Genomic DNA, 25,525 nt, shown 5'->3' on the forward strand with positions numbered 1-25,525 from the left:
CAAATACCGTTAGTGTGTCGTGAATATGTTTAGCGATTTACCTGCAACGGAACAACTGGAAAAATTCAACCCAACATTTCGTGTTTGACATTTGAAAAAAGCTGCAGTTACAAGTGAGTACGTATTTATTTTATTTATTTATTGGCTTTATTTTTTTAGCGTTAAATGCTGCGCACCTGTGTCAAGAACCCACCTTTGCTTTACCGTTTGCACACGTTTAGCTAAACGAAAGCAAAAATAAGTTAATTTAAAACTAAAAATGGTTCAAAATTAAATCCTGAAATAGACTTGGCCATTTAAGGGTTGTGGTTTTGTCACGGTTTCCCTAATGCCCCCCCACCCCTCACCCCTGAGACGACCATGTTACGGAAATCGGGACTTAGCTTGACTAAACACTGATTCTCAGAAGTCCTGCACTGCTGTTACATAAAAAGAGGAAGTAGACTTGTGTAATAGGGGATATGGAGTCTGGTTTAAAGGTTATACTAGGCTCCACGACTGTTGTGACTCTTGATGTGTTTACAACAGGAAGGCAGTTCCCTTTTTTTTGTTCTGTCAGAGGAGGAAGTTCAGGCCTCAAATGCACCGCTGATGAATCGGACGTCCCTTCCTGTATTAGTAGAATCAGCAGACTGAGGGCAGGGTCAGGGCTGATGACTACACAGGGTGAAGGATTTGTAAATGACAAAACTGGCTGCCTGTAACATTGTACACAGCTGCTGTTTCCACTGCTGTATCAGAACCACGAACAGCTAATTGTTGTGTGTGTGTGTGCGCCATGACTTGGGGTGGCGATGCTTATTTTGGAACAAGCTGTGAAGTCTCTCTCTCTAAATGAAAGCATCAAGTCATTATTTATTTATTGATCCCCAGCCAATATATTTAGCGCTCAATTGTTAATATTTAGTGTCTTTGGTGTGGACTGGAATCCTGTTTACTTCAGTTATTCTTCAGATATTTAGGGTTGAGGTGATATATCATTTATGGCCCCATCCAGGCTGTGCGTTAACATCCGTCCTGGGGAGTCCAATTGCAAGTGGCAAGCTTAAGTAGGATATTATAACAGCTGCTGTCGCTAATGAATCTCTACCGTTGTATCAGAACCATGAACTGGACGAGCAACACGGGGCAGCTGTACAAGAAGGCCCAGAGCAGGATGTACTTCCTGAGGAGGTTAAGATCCTTTAACATCTGTAGGAAGCTCCTGGGGATCTTTTATCAGTCTGTGGTCGCCAGCGTCCTGACATACGCTGTGGTGTGCTGGGATGGGAGCACCTCAAAGGCAGACCTCTCCATGTTGGAGAAGCTGATCAGGCGGGCTGGCTCGGTGGCTGGCACGAGGCTGGACCCTCTGGCTACTGTAGCAGAGAGAAGGACGCTTAAAAAAACTAAAGTGTATCCTGGACAATGCACACGATCATTAGTAGCCAGAGAAGCACCTTCAGCGAGAGGCTGCTCCTCCCAAGGTGCAGGACAAATAGGCTGAGGAACTCCTTTGTCCCCCGTGCCATCAGACTGTTCAACCACCACTCACTTGGGGGGAGGAGGACAAAAAGGAAAGGGACTGAATGACATTTTTAACTAACCTGCAACAACATGAGTGCAATAGTAAAGTGCAATAACAATATGCATCTGGTATTTTTCTATTTATGCAACAACCATGTATGTACAGTACAGTCACAAAAGTTTTTTTTTTTTGCCGGTATTCAACTCATCTGTCAAACATCAGCATGTTCCAGCATTTCAATCATTTCTTATTAGATGTGAATCTAAAATGTGGACAATGGGAAGTCTGAAAATACATTTGTTCAATTTCGAATAATTTAGGTTATTTTTATTGAGGGGGACAATTCATGTTTTCAGAAATTGGGGGGGACCCCCCCGGGATCTGCACCCGTGGTTACAAGGTTTTCTTTTCTGAATGAATGAGGCCAAACCCAGAGCATGTTGGAAAGGCGGTCTTGAATTTGACCCAAGGTTCACTGTGTGTTCACACTACCAAAGGAATGTGGTCATTTGCGTCCCAAACCGCCTCCAAATGTGGTCTTGAGATTGGATCATTCAAATGCGTCCTGGGTGCTGGCCATTTGTGATCGGATTACCCACAAGGGTGGATGTTAATGCGAGGTCTGAGGCTTAAATTACTTGCAAAAACGGTTCACAGAGAGCAACGGCAACAAACACAACACCTTGTAATTTCTTTTTCGTAATTATTCCCAGGCCAGGAATGTGTTTCCTGCAGCCTTAAAACGTCAGCTAACTCGTCAGCGTGGTGTTTTTCTTTTGTTTGTATGGGCTCCTCAGTGAGCCAGTTCATCTTGGGGTAAAAAAAAAAAAAAAAAGAAAAACGTGTGCTGACCGAGCTGGAACTCTGTTTCCTACATCTACAAGAAAGAAAAAAAAACTATTCAAACATAAATACTAGTTTGTTAGAGTGTGCGTACAGTACGGTGCAGATGGGACTGCTGTTATTCACATTTGTCTTTTGAAGAATTTGCAGAGGCTGCGTTTCTTCCTTTTAGACAAGGATGTATGGATCGGTGGTGTCTGGAAAGAAGCTCATGGCGCTTTGAACTAATGGCAGAAGCCCGCCACAGACCACAAGTGGCCTGTTCGGGGGGGGGTTGTACTGTCAGTGGTATTACAGCAGAAGATGAGTTCCTGTTCGTGTAATGCCCTCAGAGGATGTTAAGATATTATGCATATTGCTTGTGCGGTCTTTTGTCTAATTCTGGATCTCTGCTTGATCTGCGGCTCTGCAACATTGGTGTGTAAAATCATTTTGAAGTTCTGTTAAATACTGCCTACGCTGATCTTTACTGAATGGCACTTATGTAAAAAGCAAGCTTTGTGAAGTCGCTCCCACCTACGTCGATTCTTAATTTCAGGTCATTTAATGCACAGCAATCTACAGGATAATGTAATTCTTTGAGCAAAAATGTCAAACATTTGCATGTCAAAAAGATTTCCGCCTGCTTAGCCTTTACCAAAGTCTCTAATTAGGGGAAATTACTTAAATGTTTTTAGACATTAAAGACAAGGAATAATGTATTTGAGGCAAACATAAACGCATACTTGGCATCGTGAAATGTATGCTTGTGCCGTGTATCACAGATTCTGTAGCTTTTCTCCAGTCACCATGTCTGAGGTTTGGTTTGTGAGGTCTGCAGTCTCGGAGGCGCTCAGAGTTTTTCTGCGTCTGCTCATCTTATTTACTTTTCGGTATTTTGGTCCTAGTGGTGGTGCCTCTTTTTTAAATTTAGGCGGCCTGTGTAAAATGAGGGAATCCTCTCTAATTCAGGACCTGCGGTAATATTACATTTTGCACTTAACATAGCTGCCACACAGACAGACAGACAGACAGACACGCTGGAGCGTTTAATCTCAGCTGTGGCATCAGCCTGCACAACAGGCTTTAATAACTGCTGTAGCTTACGCTGTTTTTTCCTCCGCTCTTCCATGTCGCCTTCATGGCCTCAAGCTGGTGATCATCTGGAAAATATGACACTTTTCTCATGAAGCTAATGTAGCGTAGCCTGGAAGCCGGGCCAGCTTCCAGCATCCACAATTTTTTTTGGGTTGTAAAGTTGGTCTGGAGTCTCTCCGTTTGGTTTTATGTGGTGATGGACAGAAGAGTAACAGCAGTCATACACGTCATCTGAGCGCTCTGCTGTCATAGAAGTGAGTTGTTTACAGTCGGAATGAACAGGGAATGCATCAATGACTGAGTTTACATGGTCTTTAGTATCCCGGTTTTGATCGGGTTTTTGTGTTTGTGCATGTAAACACCATATCCCGAATTCAGAAACCGGGTTATTCCCATTTCCCAGTTTCAAGAAACCCGGTTTTGCCACCTGGAGTACTCCGATAGAAGCCGGGATACTGGAGCATGTATACACCTTATCCCGGTCTCTGACGGCTGCCCACTGTCTGCGCAGGCGCGAGTGACGCCAAGTGACGCACCAGACATACAATCAACATGGCGGCAACGAGAACTTCTCTCTTTTGGAGCGACGAAGAGACAGAATTTTGTCTTAAAATAATGAATGACCTCAACATAACTTCGCGTTTACATAGCAGAAAACACAGAAATGCCGACATATTCAAGTCTGTTGCGGAAAAGCTACGTGACGCTGGTTTTCCGCGCAACCTGTTGTAAACAAAAGACGTAAAAGACGTAACGTAGACGTAGGATGCAGTGATCAGAAAACGGGTTTCTGGTATTTATAATGTATACAGGGATATGAATAACCGGGTTTCTCTGTGTTCCATGTAAACACCATATCCCGGACATGCTCTAAGCCGGGATAAGCCTCAAAACCAGGATGCTAAAGATCATATAAACTCAGTCAATTCATAAAGTTCCAAGATCCTTAACAAGATTTCTACCAAGAGAATTTAAAAAATCTGTGAATTTGTCTTGCTTGTAGTTTTGCACGACAAATCTAGCAAGACCGTGCAAGGGACGATCCTAAACATGGCAGAAGCTACGACCCTGAGAGCAGCATCAGACCTAAAAATCTGACTGGATTTAAAAAGCATGACGACAGAGAAGAGCTGCACAAAAACAAAGACACATGAAAGATGTGAAACTAGAGGTGGAATATTGTGCCAATGCCACAAATCTCTGGAAGCGATGACAACTTTAGTTTTAAGTGAAATTGTTTTGAAACTAAAATATCTCTAAACGAATTGGTATTGAATGGGATGCTGACCCTGTGAATGGGAATCCAATCGATTCAGGAAATTAGTAGTTGACACAGAGCCCTACATATTCATCGCTCTGATTGATTGTAGGACAATCCAGTTGAAGGCCGATGTATTTTTCTTCTTCTCTGTATTGGTTGAAACCGAGCCCGTAATGAAATCCAAATGTTACGCCAAGATACTCATAGTGTGGCATGGGTGATGCCTCTAACAACATTATAGCCAACACCATGTTAGCAGAACAACATGGGAAACATGTGTTTAGTTTTTCTTCTCTGGCCTTTCTTACAGTTACTCATAAAAATTCGATGGCTGCTACTTTAGTAGAAGTCATCCCGGGGGATCACGTACAGTTTGCCTGGAGTGTTGTGCCACAGTGAAAATCCCACACTGCCCGTGTTGCAGAAATACGTGTTGTTCATCGCGTCACATGGGCTGACTCAGAGGCTGCGTGGCTGCAATTCTCTCACTTAACTGTCTGGCTGCTGTCACAGCGTTGCGTTGTTTTGCTGACAGTGCCAAGTCTTACCGTTGACTGTTTCTAGGTTCCTCTTTCTGTTTCGCTGCTTGGTTCCTGGCTCTTGCTCTGTCGCTGTTGTACCTGTGTTTGACTCTTACCTTACCTTCATCTTTTTCAGAGAAGCGAAAGTAATCTGCTCCACTTAGCCAAAGTATACAAGCACAACTGCACTCATTTAGTATGAGTCAGACAGATTAGTATCTAGGTAATTACTGATTTACATGTCACTAAGTACGATGCACATTTGGAGGCATGTCTGCAGGCATGAACAGTGGTGGAAGAAGTATTACTTGTCTGATTTTGCTTACTGAAATCATTCCTTCTGTTGAAACTGGCCATTAAGAGATCCATAATATTCTCAGTGCAACAGTTGGGGAACAATATAATTGCTCCTTGGTAAACTGTCCAGTAGATATTTTCCAGTTTTCCACATTGCTTCTCCTTGCTTTGTGTTTTCCTGCTCAGCTGCACGGAAGGGAAAAAGAAATATGATCTTGAACAAACAAGAGCTCAGTTTGTCTAATTAATATTATTTGCTTTAGATACACAAATCATTTTAAAATGTTTATTTCACAAAGTGACAGCTGTGTGTTTTGCCTCTTGGGACCGACAACGCAATAGAAATGGAACAGGAAACTGGCCCTGCATTCTTTATTTTGCTTAAACTGCTAACATCAAATGTACCTGAAGTTTATTTTCTATAAAATGTCCGTTATATCCCATGTTTTGATTCTAATTAATACTGTAATTTATTCTCTTACGTCTGTTAAATGTGTTGCCATTGTTGGTTGCAACGATGTCTGGATGTACAAGCTGAAAGACCCATCATACATTGCACAATGTTATTCTTTAATCACACTGCGAGTGACAAAATTGCTCAAGATTGTGGTGCTTGGCTATGTTGTGGAGTTGCTGCTAAAGTGTTGCTGAAACACTCATCTGCGTTTAAATCGAAGTGGTGAAGAAACCCCATATGACTGGTTGATGTTTTACAGCGTGACTGGAATAATTTGAGACCGGCTCAGCTTTGATTTGTAGCTCTTCACATCTGATTCTTGTACGCAAATACATCTACACCGGGTTTTTAAATCTGGCTTTTAATTTTCATTCAGCAAAGTTGTATTTCTGCCTGAAGCGAAGTGTTTTCTGCACACAGTGACTGCTAAATATGTCGATTTTGAACGAAACTTGCTGTTTTAATTGTTAGCAACTACAACTGTTGGATAGTCTTGAAGTCGGACCAACTTCCCTGCTCACAAATTTGGTTGGTCTGGAGTCTCTCCGTTGGGAACTGATTATGCAAAGGTCTGCAATGTCAATCAGATCGTTAGCCATCGTGGAATTTATTTGCAACTAAATAGTTAATTCAATAATTGTTTGTGCGACTATTCAGTTGCATGCAGAGGATTTGTTTTCTTTCTCTAACAGTTAAAACACGCCCCGTAATGAAATCCAGATGGAGTGTTACAACACTCATATTCGTAAGAATCGAGGCAGTTTGCTTTCTTGCCTGTTTACCCGCGAGGTTAAACACTCTTTGGCCCAAATATCCTAGACAGTAGGAGTCACGTGGCCAGAGCGCCGCTCAGTCATTGGCCCGTGGGTGCTTTCAGTTTGGGCAAGTCTCCCCGTGAGAAAGGAGGTCAGTGTGACTCCTTCTCCTGGCACGATGTGTCACTGTTTCTTCTGGACTGTGGAAGTCAGCGGATCAGGACTAAGCTGTGAGCTGTAGATGATAACTATCACTGATCATTGAGTTTTCAGTGCAGCTGAACTAGCTGAACACAGTACAAGTGTTGTTTCTCTTTGCTGCTATTTACATGTTTACAACAACCCACACGCATTAGTCGCGTCAGAGGCTGGAAACCAGACAGTTGAAGCTGAATCAACGGTGACTAAACAAATTGAAAAATCTGGTTTGTTGAGTTTTGCTGTGCACCTATTCAATCCGCCGTAATGTGTGTCAGTTGGAAAGAGCATTTGCATGAGTTTGCGCATGTGCCTTCGGAGGATCTCCCTTGTTGTACGTGCTCCACCCTTCCAAGACAAACGATGACAGAAGCCAAGCAACGTGCCGACATCCTTCCCTCCTTTTTTTTTTTTTTTTTTTTTTAAATTCCCAGAAGGGCAATGCGTTCTCGCTGCATGTGAGAGCGACTGTGGCCTTTTGCTGGTCATGTCAGTGCCTCTGGCTGTTTTTAAGTCATTATTTAGCAACATGCTTCTGGTCAACTACTATTTACCCCCCCGCCCCTGCCCCCGCCACACTGGACCCAGTGACCTACTAACCAAGGAACTCAAACAAACAGCGTTTCACAAGTCTGTGTGTTATGATCCCTGCTGCTGCAACATTGGGATCACTCCTAAAATACTGTCCTTGTGTAGGCGCAAGCTATCTGCAGAGTTTTATGTGTTTGTAATTGAAACTTAATTGTAGGGCTTGGTATCGCTACCGATTTCCTGATTTCCTGATTTCCTGACTTGAGCAAAAATTAATTTTTTTGTTTTTTTTCCACATTGTTCAACAGTCACCAGCCTGCTGAAATTTCTGATGTTCTTCCACACAGCATTCCTTCCGTTCGTGGTAAGTTGTTTGAGGTTTTTTCTTGAATGTACCTCCTGTTCCAAATCCCCCCCCACATCACTTCAGTGGGATTCAAATCTGGTGTTCGACTAGTGAATTGCTGTTATGTTAAACGTTAAAAGGTCCACTTCTGGCTCAGCTTCAACTTGTTCGGGAAGGCCTCGTGTTATTTTTGAGCAATATTTGATAAGATGCAGAATTTATGTTCAGTTCAGACCCGTGATGGCAAACAGCCCAGTCTCTGAGGCAACCGCATTTCTACCACAGTGCTTCACAGTTGTCATGAAGTTGTTCTTCTGAAAAGCTGTCTGCACCAATTTTGTTTACCAAATTATGTTAGGAATTCGAGTCCTTTGGCTCAGAGAAGTGTTGGCAATACAGTGGCAGTCAGATGTATAATGGTTGGATATTTTAAACCATCCATCTTGGCCTGTTCCCACCTGCAAAACTCTCAGCGGCAGCACAACCGGGCAATAAACAGAATTCAGTAAGATACTAGTAGTATGTAGCACGATTAATTAAAACTCTTAAGAAATCTTGGAATAGACTGGTTTCGCAAGACAGATCTCATGAGACCACACAACGAGATTAGTCCACATGCAAGAAAGATTCAAAACATGACGGAAACTCCAACATTGAGAGCGCCATCAAGGCCTAAAAGCTTATAGGATTTAAAAAGTATGATGTCAGAGAGGAGCTGCACAAAACAAAGACGTAAGATGTGAAATCAATGACAACAATGAATCTCTAAATCTGTAAATGAATCGAATCCATTCAGGAAATCAGTAGCAATACCCAGTCCTGGCCATTTGTACGAGTGTACCAACTTTCATGCGATGTACTTGTCTTTTCACAATTGTGAAAGTGCATCTTAATGGTTTAGCACAAGCAGGTATGTTAAAGGAAAAACTGCCTATGTAGAAATGTTGTGGTGAAATCTATACCACTGCAGTGTTAATTTTGACAGCAAATTTTGATTTAGTTTTAGTCATAGTCTTTTGACAAAAATATTTTAGTTTTAGATATAATTTAGTCATCTAAATCATTTTAGTTTTAGTCTAGTTTTAGTCGACTAAATATAGAGTAATTTTGGTCGGCTAAAATGTGAAGTGTTAACGGTAATCCATGTTTTTTAGTTTAACTTGTATTTCTGAAGATAAAATAAAAAACATCTGTTATGGAACGGTATTAATGTTTAAATGTGCAATGCTCATTGGCATAGATTTCACTCATTCTATTTGAACAAACTGCTATGGCTAACATGCTAACATGCTGAGACATATCGTGGTGTTAATGAAAAACTTTGAGTGCATGCATATGATGACCCTTGTAGCAGTCTACCGACCATCAATGAGCGTCTTACCGCTCTCCAGAGTTTGTTCTGATTGGTTGTCTTTCCAAGTCGTCCAGCTTCACCATCTAAAAGTGGTTGTCAAATATTTTAGTCTCGTTTTTATTCGTTGACAAAAATAAATTTCGTCATATTTTTTATTTAGTTATCTCGTTTTCGTCAGAGAAAAAAAGGTCGTTGACTAAAACTATGATGGAAATTTTTTTGTCAGTGGAATTAACACTGTACCACCGTTCGCTAACTGCAATCCAGTATGAAACTGTTTTCCTCCTTTGCTGAGGAGTATGGTTTGTTTGTCTATATCAGGAAAAAAGGAGGTCATGGGCACTGGAACAAGTCACGTGTTAATGTTTAAACAAGCATTTTTGAGCATATGAACGTCAACATGCACTGAATGTCATCGCGAAACAGACCTGATAACAATACCCCCTAGAAATTTCAGCAAATTTCAGCTGCCATCTCTTTATTATTTCCGAAGTCGTTTTTATTTCCATGGCTAAATAGGAGATGTGACGTTTCAGCATCTCCATTTACACCACAGTCTGCTTTCAGTCTGCTTTACAACAGTGGTGCTTTCTGAGCAAATCAAGATCGTTCTCACCCGGTCGACTCAGCTCAGTGTGATTTTTCTCAGGAGATTGATTCTAATTTTGATACGCGCCACAAACCAAGATTCAAGTCGACGGAGGCTGGGCCTGCTCGGGCATGCCAGTGTGTAACTTGAGCTTTGTGAGCGTTTGTGGAACTTAACATTGGAGCTAGAGCTGTGGTAGCTGCACACCCCTCACCCAGTCAAGGAAGACAATTGTGAATAGAGCTGACAGTGTGTGTGTGTGTGTTTAGCAAACTTCCAATGCATGTGTTTCTGTGTATGGTGGATTACACAGTATTTGCCATATGAGAAGCCGTTTAATCCACCTGCCTCCTCTGTGTCTCAGGGCGAAGGTGTGCGTTCCCATGGGAGTGCATTACTACTGCTAGAGGGCAGCCCAGGATGCTTTCAAGGTATTATGTTGAAAATATTCCCTCCTGGCATTCAGGTCATAGATGGATTTCAGAAAATATGTGGAGGAAAATGGCTGAAGGGAGGAATGAGACGAAAGGTGGGGCATGAATTTTGAAAATGGGTGAAGGTGAGGCAAAGTAGAGAGGTTATCGTTATGCTTCTGTGATTTGTCTCAGTCTGAACTTCACAACACATGTTTGTGGAAGTGTGTGTGTTGGCAACGGTTACAACACCATCTCTAAAGAGTTTGGAATCCACAAATAATCCACAGTCGGACAGATTGAGAACAAATGGAGGAGATTTAAGACGACCGCTACCCTCCAGAGGAGTGGTCCACCAACAAAGATCACTCCATAATAGTCTGAGAGGTCACAAAGGAAACCAGGGGAACTTCTAATCAGCTAAAGACCTCTCTCACATTGGCTAATGTTAATGTTCATGAATCCACCGTTGGTAGAACACTGAACAACCATGGCGTGATGACAGAGTGGCAAGGACAAACGAAGCAACACTGCATTCCAACATCAGAACATCATCCCGTCCGTGAAGCATGGTGGTGGACAATGTCCTTGTTTGGGCCTGTTTTGCTGCATCTGAGCCAGGACGGCTCGTTATCATTGATGGACCAATGAATTCTGAATTGCACCAGTGAAGAAAATGTCAGGACATCTGTCCATGAGCTGAATGTGAAGAGAAACTGGGTCATGCAGCAAGACAACGAGAACCAAGAACACAACTTGTTCTACAAAAGAAGAACAAGATGAATGTTTTGGAACGACCAAGTCAAATATTTGACCTTAATCCAACAGAAATGTTGTGGAAGGACCTGAAGCAAGCAGTTGATGTGAGGAAACCCACCAACATCTCAGAACTGAAGTGGTTCTGTTCTGACGAATGGGCTAAAATTCCTCCAAGCTGCTGTAGACCACTGATCAGCAGTTACCAGAAACATTTAGTCGTTGTCATGGTTGGGGTTCACACACTTTTGCAGCTCACAGATACGTACAATTGCGTATTTATATATTCAAGATAAATAAATCAAGTATAATGTTTCTGTTTTACTTGTGAAAGCCTGCTGATGTTTTGGTTAATTTTTATGCTGTAATGTTGAAATAAAACTGTACATGAAGGTATAGGAGGAAGGAAGGGAGGAGAGCCTGAGTGATGGTGGAAGTAGAGAAGGTGTTGGAATTTGTTGACCCAGCTGAACTGTTTATTGTCCCATCTCATCGACTCCCCGCCGTGCTCCTTTGACTCCGGAGCAGCCGCCGCCAGCTTTTCCTGTACAGCGAGGTGTGTTGGAGCGGTCCGCTCCCCGCTGCTGCCTCCGGACGATGCCTGACCACGTACGTTTGACTTTAGGCCGCGGGTGCCAGTGCCAGAATCGGTGTGTCGGTTTGTATACATGTGTTTTAGTGTGTGTTAGTACCACAGGGAGGTTGGTGTGGTGCACCCCGCCCTGCTGACTCCTTAAAATAAGCACCGCTGTGTGTTTGGACTGTAAGGAGTAAGGGCAGCTCAGCTATAGTGTGAAGGAAATTATATAAAATACTGATGGGGAGAAAGACAAGTGTATATGCTGGCTTATATTTTAATTTTAATAATTGGTCTTTTATCAATTCCCATGAATACCCCTGAGGTATTTCCGTAGTAAAGCGTCTCCTGAACCACTGTTTTGCAGGCCTTTAATGACAGGATATCCTACGCCACACCTCTTTCTTAATGATAATCTTTTTCTTTCATTTGGCAGCTGCCCATTATCCCACTTCCCTTCTGTGAATTTCTCGCTCAGTAGAATACATTGTTTTGTTATCTCAGATGAAGTTGTTTGAAAGGAAACGGCGAATGTTATCTGGAATTGCTTGGAGTGAAAGTTTGTTTTTAGCACCTTCACTCAGTCAATTATCTTGGCTGCGTGTATTCTTATTTAAGTAGTGTCCTGGTTTATTAAATTAACCATTTATTAGGACTTCAAAAGCTGTCTGAGTTCAGATCTATTACAGAATACGAAACTGCAAATACTTAAATTTCAGCAGCTTGAAGAAGAGACGGCTTTGTATTTTTGAGTAATCACTGAAGCCATTCAACAATTGGAATAGCTCGCGTTTTATCTGGGACGTCCTGATCACGCTTCTTTGCCTCCTGATCCGATACCGATCTTTAAATATAGATTGTCTTGTCTTCCTTGTATTCTCGACTGGATTCAGTCCAATAAATATTTCTGTCAAAGTTAATTTAGTGATGGAGAGGGTAGCTCGTACCCCTGGAAAAGTGCACTTGTGAAGAGGAAGGAAAAGTTCATTTTATATTTATAGCAGCAGCTTGTTAGGAATAAACACAAAAGTTTTCACAAGAAACAGATGCATCCTAAAAACACAGAAAAGGTTGTTGGATTGGCTGTTACTCAAGTTTCATCTACCACAATTTCAAAACACTTAAATAAATGAAAGTTTCCCTTTCCTGCACTACTGATGCTACTTTCACGGGTTGTGGAAAAGGCACTTAGAAAGAAACAGGGTGATGAGAAAGTGTCGGGAAGCTCACGTGACCGAGAGGTGGAAAAAAAGCTCTTGTTTCCTGCTCTCCCGTCTCCCTTTCCTGCTTCTAGACAGAGGGGGCGGGTTTTTCTTCAGTAGTGGGAGGAGAGGGAGGGAAGGGTTTAACTCCGGGGACTCCAGGTTGGTCTTCATTCGACTCGCAAACACAGGAACGCACCGCATGCATGCCGGCACATCATCGCTTTTAGCAGCTGACAGCAGCCGTGCAGAGTCAGAGCCGCCTTCTTCCAGAGCGACTCGAGCGCTTTGAAATTACAGTTGTTGTCCTGTCTTCAAGCGGGAGAAGCTTTTTCATCTGCTGTAAGTAAACTTTCTGTCTTCTTTGGAAAAACTCAAGCGTGTGGTTGTGAGGTTGTGTTTGTGTACTCGGAAAGAGGGGTGGTCTTGTTGCCCTGGCAGCTTTCAGCGGCACGTTTTATGCCCCGAGGTGATTTGTTTGTAAAAAAATCAGTTTGCAGAAAAGACGTCCAAGCAGCTTATTATGCATTATTGCAGAGGACTGATAACCTCTGCTATAACAAGATTTAGCTATTGTCTTTTTGTTTTTTATCTGCGTCCCCGTCCGTGCTTCCTCGTCCTTGACATGGCATGCCAAATCTAAAAATACTGCTCTTGATTATAACATTTGGCAGCTCCTGCTCCAGGACTGTTTTCATCCTCTCAGCTCTTCACGGGGGTGAGACGCTGCGCCGGCGAGCCTATAACAAGTTAGACGTTGACAGTTTCATCCCGAGCAGAAAACGAAAGCGCTTCAGAGCTTTGCCTCACCTCTTCTGGGGCACTTCAGTTCATCTCACAGACGATGGACGGTTAAATTTCACAAACCCTTGAGGAATCATCCCACCCGACCGTTGGCTTAAACAAACAGAAACTGGATTGTTTTTGTCACGAGCGCCCTTTAGACTCTCACACCTGTGTCTGCGCAGAGGTAGTCTGGGGTGGGTGGTGGGGTCTAAAGGGTTAACCGCCGGAGAATGAGTCCTATGTGAGTGTGTTTGTACATGTGAGTCCAACCTTGTGTGGGAGTGTGAGTCAAACACTCCCTGTATCCAAGCCAACAGTAAGGCCCAGCCACTGAGGCGACGCCACAGCGACCACTCTCCCCTCCACCACAGTGAGTGTGTGTGTGGTGGCTCTGTATCTGACTAAACACGGCAGTATGTGATTGTGTCTCTGGAACGTTCATCACCACATATTTTCTCTCTCCTCGCATGAAGCGGCGTGCATGCTTCACACGGCGCCGTGTCTGTTAGCATGCCGTTGGTATGATACTACATTAGCATGTACTGTACGTACACATTATGCCCCCGAGGGGCGCGTGTTATCTAACAGATTAGCTCCAGCTGAGTGAGGTAAGAGTAGTAGCAGCCTGCAGACACTGATCCAAACTCACACTTCTTTAATCTACACTCGGATCAGTTTGAGGCTATCATAGCAGTTTACATAATCAGCAGAAGTTCTTTGCTGGATCAGAGTTATTTCACCCTCTGGGATCTCTACGGGAGAGTAGATTCAAGGGGTTGGATGTTCCTCTGCATGCTACTCAACCAATGCATGGAGGATACTAATCATTGTTCCTGAAATAAAAAAAATATAGCCTTGGTTGACTTGTTTTCTTCAACTAAATCTTGTTAAACTGCAGCATAAATGGCATTGCGTATCTGTTTATTAGGGATCTCCTGTTCGCTTTCAGGGGCCGATCCAGATTCTTTTATAAAATTTTTGTAATTAATCATTAGCAATAGTAGCAGTACCCATAACACAATTCTTTTTTTTCTTTTTTTTTTTTGTACTGTGCTGGCTTCCAAGATATTAACATGCAGACTTCATGCTGATTGAAGTTTAACCAATTTTGTGTTGCATTCTTCTTTGTAATTTGTGAGATAAACCTTCCAGAACATTCAAATATCCATCGAGTTCTTTTTTTTTTTACTTACATGTGCACTAAAATATGTAAATATTTATCAGTAAGGTGACTGAGAAGTTCTCTAGCTGTGTGCAGCGACTGTGACTTCCTGCTTTGCATTGATGTTTTAAAGGTAACAATAAATAATAATAAAAAAAATTAAATTTAGAGAAGTGGGGGGAAAAATTCTGTTCTTTACTAATCTGGTTGAATACCAGATGTTATAATGTGTTTGTCTTCGCTGCTTGGTTTAGTTTCCCCGAGGGAACACTCAGCCACCTGCTCTCCGCTGATTACCTCCTCCGTCAAAACTGCCATCCTGACATGAACGCACACACAGAAATGAGGATGCCCACATTTCATGCCAAGCTTACAGTCCTACACCCCCAGGGGTGGAGGTGGAGGAGGGGGTTAAATGGGAACCAGTGGACTAATGTGAGTCCATACAAAGATGGATGCTGGATGCTATAATAACAGTCTTATGGTTGAATGGTTGTTTTTGCAGTCGACTAGACCCTTGTGGATATAGCGGTTGCATAACCGTGTAGTCCAGACACTTCAGTCGTGCATGCCCGTCGAGTTGTCGACCCGGCCAAGAGCTGAGGATAAGACCGGGTAAATAAGGTCTGCTGCTCTGGCGTTTGCCTCTCTGTCTTCATTAGTTCCCTTAAAAGGGAGGGGTTGATAACCTTTTGAACTCTTCTTTCAGGCTTTTATTGACTTAAAAGCTGCAGCTGGGATGCGGTGAGAATTGATTAGTTTATCGTATATCCAGGCCTGGTCTTTTTCTCATCGGGTTAGAGTCAGACCCCGTTTAGACCTCTCATTAACATCTGTCCTTTAACGACTGGGTACTTACTTGAAGCAAGTTTTTTCAGGAGGAGTTCCTATTTAAACCTCAGACTTCCCACCAGTCCCCTAGAACTGAAGAAGCAACTCGGATGATGAGTGGTGAAACGTCTTCTCAAAAAAACTCTACAAGTCCATTTGCCTTTTTTGAACCTTTGTTGGATATACCATGACCTGGATGACTGAGAACCTTCACAGACATATGTCCTTTAAGTTCAGGTGTGAACACACCCAGGACGCATTTGAGAGATCCGGTCTCACACCACATTTAGAGGTGGTCTGGGACGCATTTGGCCTAATTCCTTTGCCAGTGTGAACACATTAAAGACCACCTACTGAACGGGACCTCTTACTTTTGCCCTTGCATCACACTGGGGTTTACAGAATTCCAAAAAAAAAAAAATGATGACATTCTTTTATAAAAGTTTACAGCAAAACTAGCGTCTATATAGGTTTTTAAAGGTGGACTAAGTTACTCAGAACAAGTCGATTGACTCCACTCTTCAGCTTTAGTGAAGTCTAATCTTAGGGTCCTCATTGTTGTTGCTTCTAGCTCATTGTTGCTATTTCTGCAAAGCAGTGGTTAGATTGTGCCGTAGAGGAATCCCATTGTCTTCGACAGCACTGTGTACGAGCTCCATGGCAAAGAGGCAAGTCCAAGTGCCCAGGAGTTCATCGTAAAACATTGTCAACCTTTTTCGTTTGTACAAACTCTCCAGTGTTTGTTTTTCTCACGCATTTCCTGTTGTGAAATGTGTCACCACTTCCTGCTCATATTCCATGTGGTTGAGGAACTCACGAAATCTTTGCTGACTTACTCACCCCAACAATCCTTCTCGTCTTTCATCTCACTGCTTGGGGTGAAGTTTTTGATACTGAGATTTTCCTCAATGACTGAAGGATGTGAATATTGTTTAGTGGAGGTATTTAGCTGCACAGTGCCCTTGAATCCATGTCCCTCACTAGTCCCAATCAAATGAAATAATCTTATTTACATTATTTCTTTTTAGACGTTTCACACTGTTTAGGAGTTGCTGGTTGATTGGATTTAAAAAGTACAACAGCAGAGAAGAACTGCACAAAAGCAAAGCCATACGCATGATGTGGACATCGCTGAATGAACAGATATCGAAACGAATCGGGATCTTGTGATTCAGAATTGATCCCCAGCCCTTGTTAGTCCTGTGACTGTCTCTTAAGGTGTTGTGCTTGTCTTGTTTTCTATACTATCTGGGGTCGTTGTCCTCTGGGACCAAGGCCGCTGCGATATCACGAGCCGGCTGGCTTCACTGACTACACAGACAAACTCACGTTGACCCTGTCCTTCAGTGTTTGGACGTGCTGCGTGCTGTGTCTTCCTGTTTTGTTTGGTTTCGGGGCCGTTTTCAAGGAAGACGAGTATAAAAAGAGATGTTTTGTCTTTCCTTCCCCCCCCAGAAACCCATTTCCTCAGATGGGCTGTTTGCTATTTACTCAGTCCCTCAGTTAAACTTGTTAGAAAATATTGGCGTGGCAAATTGCTCCCAGCCGCGGTCTCCGTCTGTAATTATTCTGGTTAGTAAATCAGCTGTGGTAAAGTTGTAGTCATCCCTTCCTTTTCAGCTCCTTTTGTAACATTTCTGGTCTCAAAGCTCCCAAAACGTGCACCCCTCTCTTCCCTTGTACTTTTTCTTCCTGTTGCTAACACGTGACTCCCTCTCACAGTCGCTAACATGCTATGAAATGCAATCTCGCACACACACAGAAGACATCACAGACCATATCATTACCTGCTAATGTGGTGGTCGGAAAGCCGTGTGTCAGAGCGGTCACGTTCACAACAACGCAGCGGTGTGCATAGTTGTACGATAATCCAACAGATGAAGTTTCCATTGCAGAACAGAAATATCATTTCTTGGTCTGCGGTGTGCTTTTTTGGAGACATCAGCTGTTTGTGTAAGTACTGACCAGAACATGGATGGAAAGCAGAGGACGGAAAGTTTGGAAAATCTAGATGGACATGTTGGGGGATGTTTTTGTTTTCCTTGGAAATTATTTCTACTACGTTCAAACGGCGGCCCGAGGATTTGTAGAATCAATTCGCACCTTGGCCTGTCGCAGCAAAAGGTGTAATGGTGCTGCTTGGACACACATTAACAGAGATGGAGTTAACTGCTCGAGTCATTTCGGTAAGGAAATGAATGACAATAGCTGCTGTTTTAAAAGGTGGCCACAGCATTTGCATGTAGTCGCTCTCAATGGCCCCGTTCAGACTTAGTAGCATCTGATTGCAAGTGTCCGGCTTAATGTGCAGGTGTGAACACAACGCACTGAGGACGCATTCAAGTGATTCAAGTGACCACATTCAGAGGTGGTCTTTGGTGCACGCAATGAGTCCTGGGTCACATTAAAGACCAACCGCTCAACAAGGGATGACTAACACACATGGGATCATTAAATAAATAAATAAAACACAGTAAGAGGTTAGACCAGGACCTGTTTCCTTAAGAATTTGTGCCACTTCCTTATGCCCAAAAGACCAAGCTGACAGATTGGTCTTTTTGCAGACATAAAAAGGCTCTAAATTTGGACCAAAAGGATATATATATATTATTTTTTTTTGCCCCACTAGGGAATAAGTATAAGGATAATGACAAAGTCACGGCACACCAAACCAGATGTTCAACTTCACATCAGTGGACTTCTATGAATGGACACCAATGCAGCCTTTTCTCTAAATACCTACAACCTTTAAATTGAATCTGGACATGAGTAGCTTCATTTTCTTTGTCATCTTTGAGTTTAAAGACGGGTTTAATGGTCAAAAATCTCCCTGTTCTCGTCTTCCTGTGGGTTTTTTTGTCGCCCTAAAACCAAAAAACGAACAAAGCAACTATTTCTTTTCCCGTGGTAAATGTTCCTTGTCTCCATAGTAGTAATTTTCCTATTTTTATTATTTTTTTTTTTTTGTAAAGCCTTCTTGTCACCTGATGTTTGCGAATCAGTATTTTCTGTGAAGCAAAATGTGTTTAATCCGAGTCGGACTATTTTAAAACTCCCTCAGCTCGTCGCGTGCACGACATGAAAGCACGTCTGTGTTTTCAAGCTCTTTCAGTACCTGAGCACAAGCTGTCACGGTTTCTTTTTGCTCTCCGTCTGAAAAAATAGGGGGGTGGGAGACGGGAGAAGGAGGCAGCTATAAAAAGACTAATTAAAAATGTGTGGATAGATCTATTGGAGGTAGAGGAGGAGGAGGAGGACTAAGTGTGATGTAATCCTGGAGTGTAATGTTGTAAATGATGAGACACAGGGGGAGGGATGAGGGTGAGGGTTAAAGGGGGGGGGGGGGCTGGGTTTGTTTTTCTCAGGACTGAGAAACTAGAGAAACTGTAGGCTGAATACCTAAGTCTGAGAGAAACGGTTAACACAAGTTTTGCCCTCTGATCAGATTCTGATCTTTTAATATCGAGTATCGGCTGATCTGAGTTCTGATCAGATCTTCGTTTCCTCCCTTGTAGCTTCCTGGAGTCTTTCCTTGTCCAATAAATCTTTCTGTCAAAGTTAATGTAGTGTGGAGAGCTAGTACCTTGGCTCCAGAAAAAACTGTGTCCTCTGTTTTTCTACTTGTTGTTTTCTAAAGGAAACTCAGTGTTTGTTGTTGTTGTTTGGATACGGCCTGTGTCTGAGTCGACTGAACGCTTTGTGATTTTTAGTTTTCTAGTTGTTGAATCACGTTAGTAGTATTGAATGATAATTCAATTTGCCAGTTTTTGTAAACCACTGTTTGACTTTCCCAGAGTAAAATACGTCCTTAAAGCAGACATCCTCTTCTTCTTCTTCTTCAGTCTTCTTGTTGTTGTTCTTCTTCCTGGTCTTCTTCTTCTTTGTCCTATTTGTCTTCTTCGTCCTATTCTTCTTCCTCTTCCTCCTCTTCTTCTTCTTCTTCTTGTTCTTCTTCCTGGTCTTCTTCTTCGTCCTCTTCTTCTTCTTCTTCTTCAGTCTTCTTGTTGTTGTTGTTGTTCTTCTTCTTCTTCAGTCTTCTTCTTGTTCTTCTTCTTCCTGGTCTTCTTCTTCTTTGTCCTATTTGTCTTCTTCTTCCTCTTTCTCCTCGTCCTCGTCTTATTCTTCTTGTTCTTCTTCTTCAGTCTTCTTCCTGGTCTTCTTCTTCTTTGTCCTATTTGTCTTCTTCGTCCTATTCTTCTTCCTCTTCCTTCTCATCCTCTTCTTGTTCTTTTTCTTCAGTCTTCTTGTTCTTCTTCTTCTTTGTCATATTCTTCTTCCTATTCTTGGTCTTCTTCTTCATCCTTTTCCCCCTCGTCCAGCTTGGCAGAACAGATCGGGCTTGGCGGATCTGATCCGTTCATTTAAAAAAATAAATAAATAAATAAATAAAAATAAAAAAAATCACCCCGATATAAATTAGAAAATGTTTGAATAGTTGAGATATTAATTTAACCTTAGTTAGATTTGACATCAGATCATCCTCTGCTGTTGCTCACACACACGCCTACACTCCCACTTCTTCTTGATGAAGACAAAGAGCTAAAACAAAGCGGATCAGTTGCGCAGGCTTTTTGTGTTTTTGCACAATGTTTCCACAGCACCCCGCCGAGCTTGATGCAAGTCAATGTAAAAGATTGCATCTGTTTCTGCCCCGTTGTGCTCCTCACTCCCTTTCTCTCACTCCCTCTCCCCCACCCCACCCCCTTTTCTCCCTTTCAAAGAATTTTCATTTGAATGAAAGCCCTGCCTTAGTGTTTTGTTGCGCTCGGGCCAATGGCAGCGCTCGACCCCGCCTCCCTTTTGGCCGGCTGGGAGGAGCCAGACGCCGGTATTAAAGCCTGTCCCGACTACTCCACTCACTTCAGTGTTGAAGAGAGTCCGCCGTCTGTCAGCCGGAGAAGCCACAGCTTGTGTATGTGTGCGTGTGTGTGTGTGTGAGAGAGAGAGAGAGAGAGTGTGTATGTGGATGCTTTTTGTTAACAAGCGACAGACGGAAAACAAAAGAGGTGCGCCGTTATCTGACCAGGACTCCTATCTGTTTTTTATCCCCCTCCAGGAGCTTTATTTAGTTTCGTATCCGATCACAGTCGGACAGCAAAGAGGATCATAAAGGCTGAAGGAGGCGCAGGCACCGCCGCCAGCTGATCTACGGGACCCCTGCACATTTCGGATAAAGAGCTTCCCCATCAGCTGCACCGTGGTTGAGCTGTGACCCCTCCGGATCCTTTCTGGGTCACCGCCAGGCTAATAAGAGGTGGTGGTCTGGCAGGGCCTGATGTGGAATTTGACCCCAACTGACCCTGTCCCACAACAAGTAGCCTTTTACTGACTCGGGGGAGCTAAAAAAAAAAAAAGGATAAAAGAGCGAGCGGGTGCGACTGAGAAGAAAGAAAGGAGGACGCAAAGGAGAGCACAGCGATCGGTAAGGAAGTTAAGGAGGGCTCTGGGAGCAGGGGTGCAAGGGAGGGAGGAGGGGGGAGAGTGGGTAAGAAAGGGGAGAGTACAAAAGGGCTATTTTCTCCAGCTTAGAGGGGACATGTGGGAGCTCTAAAAGGATGTTCGTTGACCATTAAAGCCCCATTCTTGCCCCCATCCTCTCCTTCTGTCAGCTCCGCTACCTGAGCCTCTAAAACACTCTTTGCTTGTCTTTCTTTTACAATTTAAAAACCTTCTGACTGATTTTCTTTCTCATTTCTTTGCGTCAGCTGTTCCAGTATGCCGGTGGAGACCCTGCGGCCCTCGGATGGCCGCCTGGCCGGAGTCCCCTTCACCTCCGCCATGCCCTTCAGGATACTCAACAAGGGGCCGGGCTACTTCAGACGCCAGGCCGACCCCGGGTCCCGCAAACTGAGCGCCGTCGAGCGCCTCGAGGCCGACAAGGCCAAGTACGTCAAGAGCCAGCAGGTGGCACTCAACCGCCAGGCCCCCATCCAGCCCCCGATCATCCGCAAGCCCCTCGTCCCCTCGGGGATGATGATCCAGTGCCAGAACAACACTCCCCCGGCCCGGAAAGTTCCCCGCTGCCCGGCTGACGTGGAGAACGGTGGAGGCAGAGAGCGGCTGACGGAGAGACGGCGACCGGCTCTTAACCTGGATATTCTGAACAACCTCATCAATGATGTACGTGATGGACCGATGCCATGCTCCCAGTCCTCCTCCTCCACCTCCCCCTCCTCATCGTCTCCATCGTCGGGAGCTAAGAGCATCGGCAGCAGCCTCTCGGCAGAGCAGGAGAGGACCAACCGAGTCCTCAACAACCTCAAACCACCGAACTCATCCTCCTCCACCTCCTCGTGCACTTCCTCTCCGCTCAACAACAACCTCCGGACCCCCGCCACAGAAGTCGCACGTCGTCCGCCCCCTGTTCCGGCGAGGGCTGCCCGCATTGTGGTCCCGGCGCCCTACAGCTCCCCGAACTCGGTGACGGTGCGCAGGGTGGATGTTCGGCCTCAGGCGGAGATAAGGAAGCCACAGAGGGCCCAGCTCAGGCCCCAGCTCAGGCCCAGACAGACTGCTCAGGGCCAAGTTGCTCACCCCCAGGTCCCACCTCCACCACCCCCCTCTCAGAATCAGCCCCACCTGAATCAGCTCAACACCCAGCCCCAGGTCCTGCCCTCCCCTCCTCCCGCCTACCCACCGCCCAGCCCCATGCTGGTCCGAGCGGGCATGATCCCGCCGGCGTCGCCCGCTTTCACCCGCATATCCAACGCCAGCTCCAAGGGCTCCTCCCGCAAGCACCCGACGCTGCACCGCTCCAAGTCGGACCTGAGCGACCGCTACTCGCGCGCCACCGCCGACCTGGAGCGCTTCTTCAACTACTGCGGGCTGGACCCGGACGAGGTGGAGGGCATGGGCGGGGTGGAGCGCTTCACGCGGGCCAACTCGGACATCGTGTCCGTCTCCAAGCTCCGCAGCGTCAGCACGCCCAGCTCGGAGTGCGGGGACGAGGCCGAGCGGAACGGAGCGGGGGACGAGGAGGAGGACGAGGACGGGCCGTCCAAGGCCAACGAACGGGTCCCTTACGGCATCTCGGTTATCGAGAGGAACGCTCGAGTCATTAAGTGGTTGTACGGCATCCGTCAGGCGAGAGACGTCAACAACGCTGTCTCTAATGTATAGACTTAAAAGAACTTCTTTTATTTTACAAAAAGCAGGGAAGAAGAAGAAGAAGGGATGCCCTTTTATTTTTATCTTCTGCTGCCTTACATCACATCACAGTTCTGGATAATCTTTATCGGCTCCCTGTGAAAACTTTCTTTTCTGGGCTGCAAGTCAGGACTGCTTCCCTGCAAGACTGAACGGACGATGCATTGGTATACGAAAGCAATAATAGACAATTGATGATGATGATAGTGAGGATGAAGGCAAACGTTCCTCATGTTACAAGGTACTCTCTGTATGTTTGTGTATGTTTTGCGTATGTGTGCGTATGTGAGAGTTGCACAGCAAAGCCAGGAAGAGAACCACGTTGATACTGTGAAACTTTCTCAGCGAGCTTCCACGAAGACGCTCAGATGTTCGGGCTGCACGACTGTTACCGCTCCTTGTTTAGCATGCGAGTTCGTCGACATTTCTGTTTAAAAGGTTTTGTCATCTCAACGAAAGCACACGTCTCACAAGAAGATTCACAGCACAGATGCACATTCAGGTCAGAAGTTCAGTTTACGTCTTGGCACGAACGAGAGAGAGGGAGAGAGCAAGTCATGAAGTGATGAAGGATGGTTGAAGCAAGTGTAGCGTGACAACAGTTATTTAGCCTCCAGAAAAATAATCAAAGATGAGCTGGAAAATAAGGAAAACTTGTCTCAGGAAGATGGCGAACTAACAAAAAAAAAAAAAAAAAATGGACCAATATTTATTTGGAATATGTAACTTAATGTATTTTTTAATATCGGACAACTTTGTGTACAGAATTCAACTCTTGCTCTTGAGTGCAATCTGATGCTTATATGTTTGTAGGGTCACATTTAAAACACATGCAGACACAAGGCCACGTGTGAATGTTGTAAACTGGAGGCTGTATTTATTTGGACTTCCTGTTTGTCACAGAGGGAGTGGGAGGGTCCGTGTGCCCTCTGCTTCCTTTTACATGTTCAGGATGTTCGGCGTGAACAGCGAGTCAGGTTTTCTTCCATCTAAAGTGTGCTGCCGAATCCGGCGCTGGATGCCCAAAGAGAGTCTTCAAAGTGAGAGATCCAAAATGCTTTACCATGGTGTATTCTGAACGGTTAATAATAATGATGACAATAAAAAAATGTTTAAGTACGTTCTTGTTTCATTGTTTTTTCTTCATTTTTTTTTGTTCTCTTGCTTGTGACATACATCAACTTGATGCAACCTGGACACATCCTCAGTGATGTTCCCTGGGGTCGTGGAGTCATACGCTCTTTCCCAGTCGACCCAGCTAGGGTTGATCAGGCCCCAGCTTGTGTCCGGGCGGTGCTACCTCGCCCACGGCTCTCCTCTCCTCTTCCAAATCCACCTTGAGGCAACTTCTGCCGCCTCAGTGACTTCCTTCATGGCCTTTTCGCTTAACGGTCCCTGTAATGCCCAGCATGTTGCAGGCCCTGCAGAAAGACTGGCCCGCGAACCCACCTCAGTGGGGTGCGGCACTCCTCCACTAGCTCAGGATATCTTCCTCTCATTAGCCTCCTCAATGCGGTCCTCCCAAGGGACACTTAGTTCCAGGAGAACGATCTGTTTGGAGGCTTGCAGTCTGGCCGCAGTGTTGTAATGGCGACAGTTTCTGGGAATTTCAGTTGCTTCCCCAGGTCAACTTTCAACTCCCAGTCTCGTGCTGTTGCTAGCAGGCCAGAGGAGGTGGACCTGGTGGCTGGTGGAGGCTTCTCCCCAGCCCGGACGAAAGTGATGGATTTCTTCACCGGGTGGAGGCGCTTGCAGTCGCTAATTCCACAACTGATGGTGTTCGCTAAGGCCTTCAGGAGTTCGTCACGGGTTAGACATCCAAAAATAGCTGTTTATGAAACTGCTGCCAAGGTCCTCCGGTTTATGATGTGAAATCCCGTGCAGGTACTTCAAACCCTCGTCCTCGGCGTCAGTAATTGACTCCGGACGCTCCCGCTGAGCTCCCTCGGACGGGTTTTAAGTTTCATTTTGATGTCGTTCTGGTGAAAATCCGACTGCTACGTGATTCAAACGCCAAAAACGAAGCGACCTCTCGCTCCACTCCTGGACTCGCAACCTATCATTTAGTCGCTCACATGACACATCGCACGAGCTGTATTATGACGTCCTGCCCACTAATTACAGTTTGACGCCCCGTCCGTCTCCTCTGTGACCCTGCGTCAGAGCTCTGGAGCCTCTTTAACAGTTGCTCTATAAAACACTGTTGGAGGGCAGGCAGTGCATATGTGTTTTTTATGTATTAAAAGAGTTTTGTTGCGTTTGCAGCTTTTTCTTCTGCCTCTTTTCGCTCAAAAATTAAGTTTTGGCCCCAAAACCGTCAGAAGAAAGAAATTTTAAAGGGTGATGAGATGGAGGAGATGCGCGGCAGCAGATTTAGATGTGTTAGAGTTTATTTTGTCGTGCGTTAATGTCTTTAACACATCGGTAACAGGTTTAAGATTCAGGATGTTAATTGTCATATTCACAGCGGTAAAAACAGCAGGTTACGGTTCGGTCTCTGTTAGAGATTTGCTTCTGCTGTAGAGCTGACAGCGAAGTTAAACAGTAAAACAGAACATACAGTACATGAAAAACCCATACTGACCATCTTGTGACAGTTCAATATTCTGCTGGGAAACTTCTGGACCTGGCATTCATTGGTGTGGATGTTACTTAGACATGTAGCACCCACCTAGACCAGACCAGGCACCCCCACCCCATAGCAATGACACTCCTTGATGGCAGCAGCCTGACCCTACCACAAAAAAACATGAAGAACAGCACGAGGCGTTGACCTGGCCTCCAAATTCACTGGATCCCAAACTGATCAAGTATCTGTGGGATGATCCACAGAGGCCCCTCCCCTCAAAGGCCCCCCACTAACAACATTGTGCTGCCAGACACCACAGGACACCCTCAGAAGGCCCATGTCCGTTC

General features: G+C 44.6%; 1 protein-coding gene across 3 annotated transcripts; it reads left to right on the top strand.

The window, feature by feature from the left end:
• On the top strand, window positions 1–23,756 carry LOC311494060 (protein FAM110A). Of its 3 annotated transcripts, XM_084552905.1 has the most exons (4): window positions 1–113; window positions 7,756–7,811; window positions 20,520–20,885; window positions 21,169–23,755. In XM_084552905.1, the coding sequence occupies exon 4, from the start codon at window positions 21,179–21,181 to the stop codon at window positions 22,580–22,582; it is 1,404 nt and encodes a 467-aa protein (XP_084409031.1). In that variant the 5' UTR covers window positions 1–113; window positions 7,756–7,811; window positions 20,520–20,885; window positions 21,169–21,178; the 3' UTR covers window positions 22,583–23,755. The 3 variants fall into 3 exon arrangements, with proteins under 3 accessions (XP_084409031.1, XP_084409030.1, XP_084409032.1); XM_084552904.1 differs by lacking the exons at window positions 1–113; window positions 7,756–7,811 and adding an exon at window positions 12,807–13,026; XM_084552906.1 differs by lacking the exons at window positions 1–113; window positions 7,756–7,811; window positions 20,520–20,885 and adding an exon at window positions 12,807–13,026 and having other exon boundaries at window positions 21,169–23,756.
• The last annotated feature ends 1,769 nt before the right edge of the window (window positions 23,757–25,525 follow it).

This window comes from Chelon labrosus, assembly GCF_963514085.1.
Source record: "Chelon labrosus genome assembly, chromosome: 10".
NCBI lineage: Eukaryota > Metazoa > Chordata > Actinopteri > Mugiliformes > Mugilidae > Chelon > Chelon labrosus.